The sequence below is a fragment of the Engraulis encrasicolus genome, chromosome 18 (genome assembly GCF_034702125.1).
Source record: "Engraulis encrasicolus isolate BLACKSEA-1 chromosome 18, IST_EnEncr_1.0, whole genome shotgun sequence".
In the NCBI taxonomy this organism is placed as follows: Eukaryota; Metazoa; Chordata; class Actinopteri; order Clupeiformes; family Engraulidae; genus Engraulis; species Engraulis encrasicolus.
In genome coordinates, this window is record NC_085874.1 from 48,725,859 (window position 1) to 48,737,751 (window position 11,893).

Consider the following 11,893-nt stretch of genomic DNA (forward strand, 5'->3'; position numbering starts at 1 on the left):
GAAGAATATCTTTAATGTTGTAGTAGAGTAATTGTATTAGTGTGTTAGTGTTAGTGAAGAATATCTTTAATGTTGTAGTAAGTAGTGTAATTGGGTTTCTACGCTGAAGAAGAGCTGAGGCCTTCCGTGTGCTAAGGCTACAGTATACACAGAAATAAACTTCCTTTCCAAATAAAAACCTTTCTGGAAGCTTCATTCTCCAGACCTTTAAGTTAGACTAAATTAACCCCTTAAGACGCGGCTCTATACATTTGTTGTTACCAGTATGGTAATGACCAAGTCGTGGTGCATTACTAAAGGGCCTGTGTTTTGTCATAGTATTGTAGTGCTATGGTAGTTACATTTCAATGACTATTACAGCGTACCACTGGAGGTGTGTGTGTGTGTGTGTGTGTGTGTGTGTGTGTGTGTGTGTGTGTGTGTGTGTGTGTGTGTGTGTGTGTGTGTTATTGTGTTAAGGTCTCTAGTCTATGTGCCTTATTGGAAAGCCTGCAGCAGGCCCTTGTGTGTGTGTGTGTGTGTGTGTGTGTGTGTGTGTGTGTGTGTGTGTGTGTTTGTGTGTGTGTGTGTGTGTTAATTATTGGAAAGCCTGCAGCAGGCCCTTGACGGAGTATATAAGTCCGGAGAGGCTGCAGAGGGAGCCCATGGCCAGGATGAGGATGTCCAGGGCCTTGCGGCGCGCGTCCAGCACCTCCCACTTGAGTTGCAGGTGGAAGAGGGCCGGCAGCAGGAGTGTCATGGCCGCCCCCGTCACGCTGCCCGTCAGCCCCATCAGCAGCGAGAAGTGCGGCACGCACAGCGCCATCAGGAAACTCAGCAGCAGCAGCCCGGCTCGCAGAGCCAAGATGGCCGACTCTGTTACGCCTCCACCACCAGCTCCGTTCCCCCGCTGCTCCAGCACGCAGCTCTGCAGGACCTGTTTAAAGGACCACAATGGAAATAAGATTACATAAATAAGTTAAGGTGATCTATTCATTCATTAATTCTCCTACAAGACAGCGTGGCATCCCCGACTATTTCTTTCCTTTAATATATCGGTTATGTTTTACTGTTCCATGTCATATATCAAGAATAGTCATACAGAGGAATTCATTCATTCCTTCATTCATTCATTGATCCATTCCTTCATTCCTTCCTTCACCTCGGAGGGTAGGAAGGGGTGGGAGAGCAGGGCCTTGGCTAGTTGGCACAAGTTGGTTACATTCGCTTATATATAGGCTACTGCACTTAGGCTACCGTATAGCTTACTATGCTACCGTATAGCTTACTATGCTACCGTATAGCTTAATTCTATGTGTTTGTATTGTATTATATTATCACCTCGGAGGCTGCGTAGAAGGGCAGAGATCAGGAGATCAGGAGGGCCTTGGCTAGTAGGCACAGGTTGGTTACATTCGCTATATACTGTATACTTATGCTACCGTATAGCTTACTATGCTATCCTATAACGTGGGGCCCACTCGAAATTGTCACAAATGTTCAGGGCCCACTTCTGACCCAATTAAGAATAAAACTCAAATAAATCAATAGCAACACACACCAAAATATGATTATAATTTTTAGAAATGATTTCAAGGCCCACTTGGAATACCTTCATGGCCCACCAGTGGGCCCCGGCCCATAGGTTGAAAATCACGGCTATAGCTTACTTATATGTGAAGAGTTCAGATGCAAAAACCCCTAACTCCATTTCTGAAGACCTGCACTTCTATATTTTTAGAACCCCGTTGTTCGTTTGGTTTACATGTATGTATTTGATAATACATATAAATAGTTATATTATATAAATAAAATTTAAAAATATGTAATTTTAATAGCTTTGTATTAAATAAAAATGAATTAAGATGATTTTCTGATAAGGCACTTAGGGGGTTTTGCATCTGAACTCTTCATGTGTTTGTATTGTATTATATTATCACCTCGGAGGCTGCGTGGAAGGGCAGAGGGCAGGAGAGCAGGGCCTTGGCTAGCAGGCACAGGTTGGTTACATTCTCCGTTACATGTTTTATATCAACAGTCAAATGAATAAATAAATAAATAGAAAAATAAATCCATTCATTCATTCATTCATTCATTCGCCTCAGCGGCGTCTCTTAATGTATGCCTACATTTGCCGTTCCATGTTTTATATCAAGAATAGTCAAATACATTCACTCAGTCATTAATTATCTTGGCTTTTTTGTATCACTCCTGACTATTTCTTTATATCAACAATACTCCAATAAATAAACAAATAAATAATTTAATTCCTTCACCTCTGAGGCTGCGTAGAATGGCAGTGGGTAGGAGAGCAGGGCCTTCGCTAGCAGGCACAGGTTGGTTACATTGCTATGTGTTTGCATTGTATTATATCCGGGGTCAATGAAAAAAATATGGGACAGCTCATTGAGTTGGGGGGTCTGGGGGTCCTCCCCCATAAAGTTTTGCATTTCTTAGATGTAATTTCCTGCATTCTAACGTCCAATGTCTCGTTTCAGCTTGATACGAAGCCCGTACTTTTATCTCAAAAAAAGGATTCTGTATTTTAAGGGGCTTGTGGGGGGCCAGACTCTTGCCATCCAAGGGCCGCATGTGGCCCCAGGGCCGCCATTTGAATAGTTGAATAGCCCTGCTCTGCTGTCTTGGCATTATTCTCAAATCACACTATTATTAAACGATAATTTACTTATATTAATTTACTTAAATTAAGAAAAGCATTAACTGTGACTAAATTCTGGTAGTCGTCACTGTTTAATAACATCCTTGGTGGGCACCTCAGAAGCTCCTGGAGGGCTACCTGGCGCCCGCGGGCACCACGCCGGTGACACCTGTATTATATTATCACCTCAGAGGCTGCGTAGAAGGGCAGTGGGTATGAGAGCAGGGCCTTCGCTAGCAGGCACAGGTTGCTTACATTCTCTTTATTCTATGTGGTTGTATTGTATAATATTATCACCTCAGAGGCTGCGTAGAATGGCAGAGGGTAGGAGAGCAGGGCCTTTGCTAGCAGGCACAGGTTGACCAGCAGCCTCAGGCCCTCGGGCAGGTTGTCGGTGATCACCTCCTTGGTGTCCTCGCCCCACGTCAGCAGCGCCAGCACGGCCACCAGCGTCTTCGCCACGCACGCCGCGCCGTGCGTCCACGCTAGCATGCGCGGGAAGTCGTCGCGACGCGCCATGCTGCCCTCCAGCGTGGGCAGGAAGATCTGTGATTAAGTAAGGAAGTACTGCTAGTAAGTAAGTAAGTAAGTAAGTAAGTAAGTAAGTAAGTAAGTAAATACTGTTAGTAAGTAAATAAGTAAATACTGTTAGTAAGTAAGTAAGTAAGTAAGTAAGTGAATAATGTTAGTAAGTAAGTAAGTAAGTAAGTAAGTAAATACTGTTAGTAAGTAAGTAAGTAAGTAAGTAAGTAACTAAGTAAGTTTTGTAAGTATGTACAGTAAATAGGCCTACTGTAAGTTAGTAAGTAAGTACTGTAAGTAAGTAGAGTAGAGTAGAGTAGAGTAGAGTAGAGTAGAGAAACTTTATTGATCCCCAGGGGGAAATTCAGGTGTCAAGTAGCTACATAAATAAAAACACAGACACAGAGACAGACACACACACACACACACGCCAAGAGGTTTCCCGATCTGGGCCAGCTCTGGCATCTCAGGCAGTCCAATCCCCAATAATTATGTCCTTCTTAGTGTCCTTCTGTATACTGTTAAACAGTTGAATGGCCCATGGGACAAAGGACCTCCTTAGCCTGTCTGTCCTGCAAGTGAGAGCACGGAGTCTGTGGCTGAACAGACTCAGCTGGTTACTGAAGGTGGTGTGAAGGGGGTGTAGCTGATTATCCATAATATAGTCCAGTCTGTTCAGGGCTCTGCTCTCAGCTGTTGAGGTGAGAGTCTCCAGCTCCATGCCCACCACTGACCCTGCCTTCCTCGCCAGTCTGTCAAGGCGTCCCGCATCTTCCTAATGCTTCCACCCCAGCAAGTCACAGCATAGAAGAGCACGCCGGCCATGACAGACTGGTAGAATATAAGCAGAAGTTGGGTGGAGACATTAAAGGACCTCAGCCTTCTGAGGAAATAGAGCCTGCTTTGGCCTTTCCTGTAAAGTGCATCTGAATTTGTGGACCAGTCCAGTTTATTGTCCAGGTGCACTCCTAAGTACTTGTAAGTACAGACAGTCTCCACATTCTCTCCCCCAATAAAAACAGGCACCAAGGGTGGGGTGGAGCGCCTGAAATCAATCACCATTTCCTTGGTTTTGGTGGTGTTCAGGTGCAGCTGATTATTTTGGCACCATCCTACAAAGTCATCCACCGGTCCCCTATACTCCTCTTCCTGGCAGTCTCTTATACACCCCACAATTGCAGTGTCGTCTGAGAACTTCTGCATGTGGCATGTCCCATAATTGTAGCTGAAGTCAATTGTATAGAGGGTGAACAAGACCGGGGAGAGCACCGTTCCTTGTGGCGCTCTTGTGCTGCTAATCACTGTCTCAGATGTAATGTCACCCATCCTTTCAAACTGGGGCTGCTCTGTGAGGTAATCAGTGATCCAGGTTACCAGGCCAGGCTGCACTCCAATCCGCACCAATTTATCTCTCAGCCGCAGTGGTTGTATGGTGTTAAATGCGCTGGAGAAGTCAAAAAACATGATTCTCACAGCACAGCCACCCTTATCCAAGTGAGCGTGTACCCTGTGAAGAAGATACAGGATAGCATCCTCCACTCCCACGTTCTCTTGGTAGGCGAACTGCAGAGGATCCAGTGCGTGGCGTACCTGGGGTTTGAGAAAGTTACGCAGCAGCACTCGTTCAAAAGTTTTCATTAGGTGTGATGTGAGGGCAAATGGTCTGTAATCATTTAGTTCTTTGGGGTGGGTTTTTTTTGGAACAGGTACCAGGCATGAAGTTTTCCACAAGATAGGGACCTTGCCTTCTTGTAGACTCCTATTAAAAAGATGAAGAGGCTCAGCTAATTCCTCAGCACATGTCTTTAGCAGTCTTGCACAGGTGCCATCAGGACCGGCTGCCTTGGACTTAAGTCTTTTCAGTGCCCCTCTAACTTGATCAGTGGTGATAGCCGGCTGTGGGTGTGCCTGGTTGAGGTTAGGGTGGAATGAGGGAGAGGTGGGTGGTGGGCAAGTTGTTTCAAGTCGCAGAAGTGAGGATCAGGGAAGGGGGATAGAGGTAGTGGGGATTTGTGAGCCTGCTGTGTCCATTGGTGGAGGTACTGCTGCAGTGTTGATGATGGTGGGAGTGGTGACCAAAGGCAGAGTAGGAGGGTGTGGGGATGAAGTGTCCCTGTTCGTGAAGCAGGGTGAAGTAGTAACGGGAGTGAGGTGTTGTGAGTGGGGGAGATGGGAGCCTGCTGAAGAGTGGTTGTCAAGTGTGGGCTGGGGGGGTGTAGGGATAGAGGTGACAAGGGAAATGCTGCCCTCTGTGTCAGAGTTTCCAAACCGGTTGTAAAAATGGTTTAAATCATTGCACATTGACAGATCGCCTTCTGTCATACCTCTCTTCTTTCCACACCCAGTGATCTTTTTTATCCCCTGCCATGCCTCTTTAGCATTGTCCTTCATTTTCATTTCCACCTTCTTCCCATATGCCACCTTGGCCTCCTTCATTCTGCTTTTGAGTTCACACTGCTGTTCGTAAGTCAGTAAGTCAGTTAGTAAGTAAGTAAGTAAGTAAGTAAGTAAGTAAGTAAGTAAGTAAGTAAGTACCGTTAGTAAGTAAGTTAGTAAGTAAGTAAGTAAGTAGGCTACTGTAAGTAAGTAAGTTGTGTAAGTATGTACAGTAAATAGGCCAACTGTAAGTAAGTGAGTAATGTAAGTGAGTAAGTTGTGTAATGTAAGTAAGTAAGTAAGTACTGTAAGTATGTAAGTAAGGAAGTGAGTCCTTTATTATCCCAAAGTGGGGAAATGTGAAGTTCCAACTGGGAAACTAAGTCCCATTGTCATTGTGACACAGCACTCCACAGCACACAAGAGCACACTGCACCCAACGAAATTGCATTTATGCCGACAACCACCATAATCATCATCATCATCATCACCACCTTCATCATCATCATCACCTGCGAGGTGTAGCTGAAGATGATCACTCCGGCCGACACCAGGAACTTCTCGAAGTCGACCCAGAGGACCAGGCGTCGCCAGGACCAGCGGTGGGCCTGCCTCAGGCAGAAGGCGACGGTGATGAAGGTGATGAGGAGCTGGGCGAGCGAGCACAGCAGGCTGAGACGTGACACCACGCGCAGGTCCCGGATCAGCATGCACGGCACCAGCGAGAGCAGTGTCACCAGCGACCACGCCGCCGGCGGCAACGGCAGGAAGGAGAAGCTGTGGCACATCAGGTTGGTGCTGACGACGAGGTACAGGATGCACGTCATCATCAACTCCACCACCTGGAGATGTGGAGAGAAGGGAGAAAGGGACATAGAGAGCCTTTTTAAAATATATTTCTGTAAACAGAGTGGCACCCATATTCACTGGAAGCTGTGGCACATCAGGTTGGTGCTGACGACCAGGTAGAGAATGCACGTCATCATCAACTCCACCACCTGAAGAGGAAGAAGAAGGGGGAAGGAGATGTGGAGAGAAGGGACGTAGATATTTCTGGAAACATAGTGGCGCCCATATTCACTGGAAGCTGTGGCACATCAGGTTGGTGCTGCTGACCAGGAGGATGCATGTCATCATGAACTCCATCACCTGAAGAAGAGGAAGAAGGGGGAAGGATGCGGCACGCCAAGCCCCTTTGACCGGACCTCCAGCTCTCTGCACCTCTCCATTTGAACTGGCCCAAAGAAGCAATCCTTACAGAATAAAATAATGATAAAATGTATTTTTTTTTAAATATTTTATTTTGTTTATAAACAGGCCTTCCTACAGTTGATAATTGATAGAGCTTAGTTCAGTATCTCTCTCTGTAATATAATATCTCACTGTAATATAAACAGGCCTAGCATTTCTATTGTAGGCCTATCACTCATGAACTGTCAATCACCATATTTTTCTAACCGTTCCTTGCTATTTTTACATGGTTATTAGAAATTAAAGCAAATACCTGTGGTATTTCAAATTGAAAGACATGCGAAGTACTCACTTCTTTTGCCAATCACTTGTAGTGCTGAACTATTTTTGTGCTAGAAATTATGGTTATAACAGGCAGTGGCCTAGTATAAACTAAGCCCACATGATTGATCCCAGCCCCTGATCACAGTCAGGAACGATAATGTGGCCCCCAGAGAAAAAAGTTTGGGGACCCCTGATCTACCTCTACACCCACCTGTGCGGCGTGCACCACCCTTCCCCCCAGGCGTGGGCAGAGGTGTCGGCAGCACGCGTTGGCGATGTCCTCGTAGGTGTGTCTGACGCGCACCACGTGACCGCTCTCGTCCTCCTCGTACAGACAGGCGATCAGGATGTGGCCCGTGTAGCTACAGATCGCCGCGGCAACCACCAGCAACAGGAAGCCCAGGTAGCCGCTCTGCAGGAGGGCGTAGGGCAGGCCCAGCACGAAGATGCCCTGCAAATAGTCATAATAATAATAATAATAATAATTATAATAATAATAATGATAAGACGCAGCATGAAGATGCCCTGGAAGTAATCATAATAATGATAATAATAATAATAATAATAATAATGATAATAATGATAATAATAATAATAATAAGACCCAGCACGAAGATGCCCTGCAAATAATCATCATAATAATAATAATGATGATGATAATAATTAATTATAATAATAATGATAATAATAATAATGTGTGTGTGTATATCTGTGTGTGTGTGTGTGTGTGTGTGTGTGTGTGTGTGTGTGTGTGTGTGTGTGTGTGTGTGTGTGTGTGTGTGTGTGATTTTCTTCACTGAATAACGCCTGCACGACTTTCTGTAGGTTCACTTGGCCAGGTTCATCACTTAACCAAATTAACTTCTTGGAATACCGTGCCCCCTCAGAGGATGAGAGTGAAACCTTATAGACGTCCTTGAGTGAAACAGATGAGGAGAGGTGAGATTGTGGATTGCCTCCAGTTTGTGAACAAAATGTACTTTACTCAACAACAACAACAACAACAACAAAAAACAGCGCAACAAATGTCATGAATTAAGAAGTCCTAATGCTGAATTGAGTATAAGGCAAAATGGAAATGTAAGTCTGAGGAGTGGCCGTGGTGGCCTGAAACATCACAGAAATAAAAAAGGATTAAAAAGGGAGCATATTGGTGTGCGATACTTCCTTACCCTACATATACTTCAAATCAAAGATGTGATCTTAATGATCATGTGCTGCTATATATTGTTAGGTGTCATATGAATCATATGTCATATGTGACTTTGTATGTGCATAATTGAAGTGATGATGTGATGATGTGATTGAACATATTGCTTACTTTTTTATTGTGGTATGTTAGTGAGATGTGACTGCTTTTAGTGTGTAATTATTTGTAAGGACATGCATTGTCCATGTTTTAATGTGTGTGTTTTGTTTGATAGCTTCCTGCCCAGGGACCACAGATGCAAATTAGCTTTGTAGCTAACTCTGGTACTGGAGTTGTCCTGTACATGGCCCCTGTTAAATAAACCAATAAACCAATAAACTAAACTAAACTTTATCCATCTGTAGCTTTAGCCTTTTAATCATCTGCTTCATTTTCCTTTTCTTTTCTAAAAATCTTGTCTAGAGAAATGCACCTGGGGGTAAGCACTGCTGATGTGCGAACACAACTGCTACTATTACTCATCAAATCCTGTCTGGTTGTCAGTTTCTTTTTTGTTGTCCTTGCTTTGTTTTGTTGCTGTCTTATGACTCTGTCATTAGTATGGTCTTGTTTGTGCAAGCTCTTTCGGTACTTTATTGACGTCAGTATTGTGTTGCTTATGTAAACTTCTAATACTTTTACCTGCAAATCTACCTTCAGGTATAAATAAACAAAGTCACCTTACCTTACCTAACCTTACCTCACCCTACCTTATCCATTTGCTTCTCTGTAATGATGAGACGGAGGAAAAAAAAGGGGTGCAATGCAATGCATCTCCTAAACAATAATGACACCCCCTGAAATGGTGGCACGATGCGCCTCCTCGATGATGACAGTGGAAATGGTGGAGCAGAGCGGGGGCCAGTACATGACACGTAATTAATTAGTCCAGACATACCGAGCCGAGCCGGGCCTGTCTCTCCCCTTCACCCACGTAGAGGTAGGCGCACAGCACAGGGACAAAATGATGAGGGGACAATCAGGGCCGGCCCTTGTCGATTTGCTGCCCTAGGCGAGCATGAGTTCAGCGCCCCCTACGCGCTAATGTTTGCTGCCACCCTTGCCATGCTCAACACATTGGTTGTTTGCAGTTGTTTTGTTGTTTTTAATGTTGGTTTACTTCAATTCTGTTCATTGTGATGGATGTATTAGACTCCTACAATTAGATTAGATTAGATTCGTTAGATTTTTTTCCATCCCTGATTACCTGGTGCGGCGCCCCCTACTGGAGTGGCGCCCTTAGCATTTGCCTATACTGCCTATGCCAAGGGCCGGCCCTGGGGACAATAGTGGCCAGGTAAACAACACTGTTTAAATGCGAGCCTGGAAAAACATATCTGATGAATAGAGGAGAGATGTACTTATTGCCTTTTAAAAAATAAATAAATAAATAAAAATAAAAACTCGGGACAGATAATGGAATGTAGGACAATTAGAGTGGAACAGGATATTATTCACAAAGGACACGGTGGCAGAATGCACCAGGAGGCAATGCACGCACACACACGCACGTGCATGCACGCGCACGCGCACACGCACACACACACGCACACGCACACACACACACAAAAACACACAGGGTCACTGACAGCTTTTCAGAAAGTCATCCGAAAGGGCCCCCTACCCAATACATCCAATGAACTGTAAAGGTGGCCTGTCTCCCTGGGCCCAGGACAACATACCCGTTTGTCCCCCCGCCGTTGGCTGGCACACACACACGCACACGCACACACACACACACACACACACACACACACACTCTCAACACACACACACTCTCAACACACACACACACACACACACACACACACACACACACACACACACACACACACACACACACACACACACACACACACACACACACACACACACACACACACACACACACACAGAGCTAGAAAAGGGAGACCATTTCCATAATCCCCATTGTTTGATCACAAGAGGAATGCCAGAGCAAATGAGCCAATTCTACCAATATGCATGAGCATTGGACATATTTTGCATTAGGTCACAATATGTACCTTGTTATGTTAGCACTACATTTAAAAAAAGCTGATGGCAAAAAGCATGTCTGACCAACAATGTCACGGCTTCCATGCAACTCATGATGTGTGAAAGCATACCAAACTAAAATTCATTCACATTCAAATATGGAACTTCCAAAACAAAAACAAACAAACAATAAGCATAGAGTACATTAATAACGTAAGGCTTCTATAGTTGTCACTAGTGCTGTGCATTAGCACTGCCCTTGCGATTCGATGCGGGAGGTAACGATATTATTCAAATCGATTCAGCCCGTTTCTACGATGCATTGCAATGCATCACATTTCTACTGAAATCAAGGCAAAGTTTTCGGTCATGAGGCAATACATGTGGTAAGATACTGAACATGCTGTGGAAATGCCAGGTGAAGTAATTGAAACTTGAAAAAATATGCTGCATAGATTATGGCAGTTGCTGAATCAATTATTGAATTGTCCTGCCCCACACTGCGATGCAATGTCGAATCGATTATTGTGAAGTGAAATGAATAAAAAGCCTATTGGGAAACTCCAGCTCCCATTGTCATTGTGACACAGCACTTCACAGTACACAAGTTAACACTGCACAAAACGAAAATGAATTTATGCCTCACCTGTGCAAGGGGGGAGCCCTCAATGGTGCCCCAAGGGAGCAGTGCGGCACCATGCTCTGGGTACCTCAGTCATGGAGGAAGATGGGGGAGAGCACTGGTTAACCACTCCCCTCACCAACCTGGTGGGTTGGGAGTCGAACCGGCAACCTTTGGGCTACAAGTCTGACACCCTAACCGCTCACCCATGACTGCCCACCACTACTGGTCACTACATCCACCATTTACCTGGATAGCATTGGTGACATTCCATCCCGCTTCCCAGGTGGTGATTTTGGGACAGGCGTCCTCCTCCTCCTCCTCCTCCTCCTGCTCCTGCTGCTCCCCAGGTGCTCCGCTGCTCCTCCTGTGGAAGCCCTCCTCCTCCTTCTCCGCTTGCAGATCCTCACTACTCGTATCGGGACTGGAACAGCTGGCATCGCCCTCCTTCCGGCCCCCGCCCGATGACCCCGTGCCTGGCTGAACTCCTGGGCGAGGTGTGCCTGCGCAGAAAAAAATACCAGTATTATTAACTAGTATTAATATAACTGTACAACTGTAGAAGCTGATTTTTTTTTTCTCATAACATTTTCTGACACTCCAAAAAGTTTTTGCTCTTTGGTAAGTTGTGTTGGTAAGATGTTCAACGTTCATTCTACTCAGTATTGTGTTAAATATTAAGAGAGAGAGTAGAGTTGAAATCAAATTGACCAACCATCAGCAGATTTTTATTGCTGCATTTGTACTTTGTATGTGTTAGAGTGTAGTGGAAAGTGCGCACATCCAGCAAAAAAGCATCAGCAGGTGCCAAATCAAAAAACTGTCACATGTAGGAGCGGGAAAGGATCTCCACACTGCTTGCAAAAGACTTAATTTATTTGCATGTGTTACCTGTGCGAGCTTCCCCGTAGCTGCGTCGGCTGAGCTCGTCCCGGTGTGCGAACGCCAGGCTCTCCTCGTCCCCGACGAACAGCCTGGAGCTCCAGAGCGCCCGGCCGTACTCCCCCAGCCAGCCAAGCCTCACATGGGAGGACAT

General features: G+C 45.2%; 1 protein-coding gene across 1 annotated transcript; it reads right to left on the minus strand.

Moving 5' to 3' along the window:
* Positions 1–577: 577 nt before the first annotated feature.
* Positions 578–11,893, minus strand: si:dkey-126h10.1 (vesicular inhibitory amino acid transporter). The gene is given in 7 exon segments (XM_063222223.1): positions 578–916; positions 2,936–3,184; positions 6,049–6,378; positions 7,263–7,502; positions 11,107–11,157; positions 11,159–11,244; positions 11,749–11,893. Coding segments are annotated over 7 exon segments (1,440 nt in total).